This window comes from Verticillium alfalfae, genomic scaffold, assembly GCF_000150825.1.
Source record: "Verticillium alfalfae VaMs.102 supercont1.12 genomic scaffold, whole genome shotgun sequence".
NCBI classification, from domain to species: domain Eukaryota; kingdom Fungi; phylum Ascomycota; class Sordariomycetes; order Glomerellales; family Plectosphaerellaceae; genus Verticillium; species Verticillium alfalfae.
Window position 1 is genome coordinate 292,040 of NW_003315027.1, and position 828 is coordinate 292,867.

Consider the following 828-nt stretch of genomic DNA (forward strand, 5'->3'; position numbering starts at 1 on the left):
GTAAGAGAGAATGCCTACGCGATTTTTTTTTGTTCAACGGTCCTGGGAAAAGGAACAGGTTTGGGGGACATGGTCAGGCATGGGATAATATGGATAAGATGGTATACCCTGGAGTTTGACGTATGGAATTGGCCGCGGACTCGGCCTGGTGCGGATTACGGACTGGGAATAGAGAATAACCAACATGTACACTGGAAGCAAAGTTGCTACGAAGAAAGGCTTCGATGAGGATCCAATAACGAATTAAATTTCGACTCTACGTGGTATCATGTCTATCGTGTCGCCTTCTCTCTACTCGATCTCTATCCAGTCATTTTTTACTCAACATTCCTCGCCTAGGATATCGAACGGATTGGAAGAGACCCTCTTTGCAACCGGGACAGCTCCAGCGTCTGCCTTTCTCTTCCTTTCCTTCTTCCTCTCCTTCTCCTCACCCTTGGTCAGGGGCACGAGGGCCCTCTGCTCGACGCCCACAAACTCAGCCAAGGACTTCACGTGGCCCCTCGCGCGCATCTCATCCAGCAGAGCCGTGACGTCTTTCACAGCGGGGTACTCTTCCAACGCCGGCAGCTTCGCGAGTTCTTTTTTCAACCCGGCGAGCACAGCCCCGGAAACCGTCCCGTCGCCCGCCACAGCGTCCAGCAGCGACAGGATCTGGGACAGGATCCGCAGGGAGTAATAGCAAGCCTGCACCTGCGCCGCGAGATGGATCGTCGACCACAACGTCTCCCCCTCGGCCCGCGCCGCGAAGAACTCCCTGACCGCCGGCACGCCTGCGCGTCGCGCCCCGCCTCGGCCGCGGCCGTTCTTGTCCAGCCGCAGCGTCAG

At 56.8% G+C, this 828-nt stretch overlaps 1 protein-coding gene across 1 annotated transcript in view; it reads left to right on the top strand.

Moving 5' to 3' along the window:
- The window catches only part of VDBG_08315 (conserved hypothetical protein), a gene marked incomplete at both ends in the record, with an annotated part of 2,468 nt that extends 2,380 nt beyond the window's left edge, over window positions 1-88 (top strand). The window contains one exon of the mRNA XM_003001224.1: window positions 59-88. Coding sequence (XP_003001270.1) covers window positions 59-88 — 30 coding nt within the window. The remainder of the gene's footprint in view (window positions 1-58) is intronic.
- Between the last annotated feature and the right edge of the window lie 740 nt (window positions 89-828).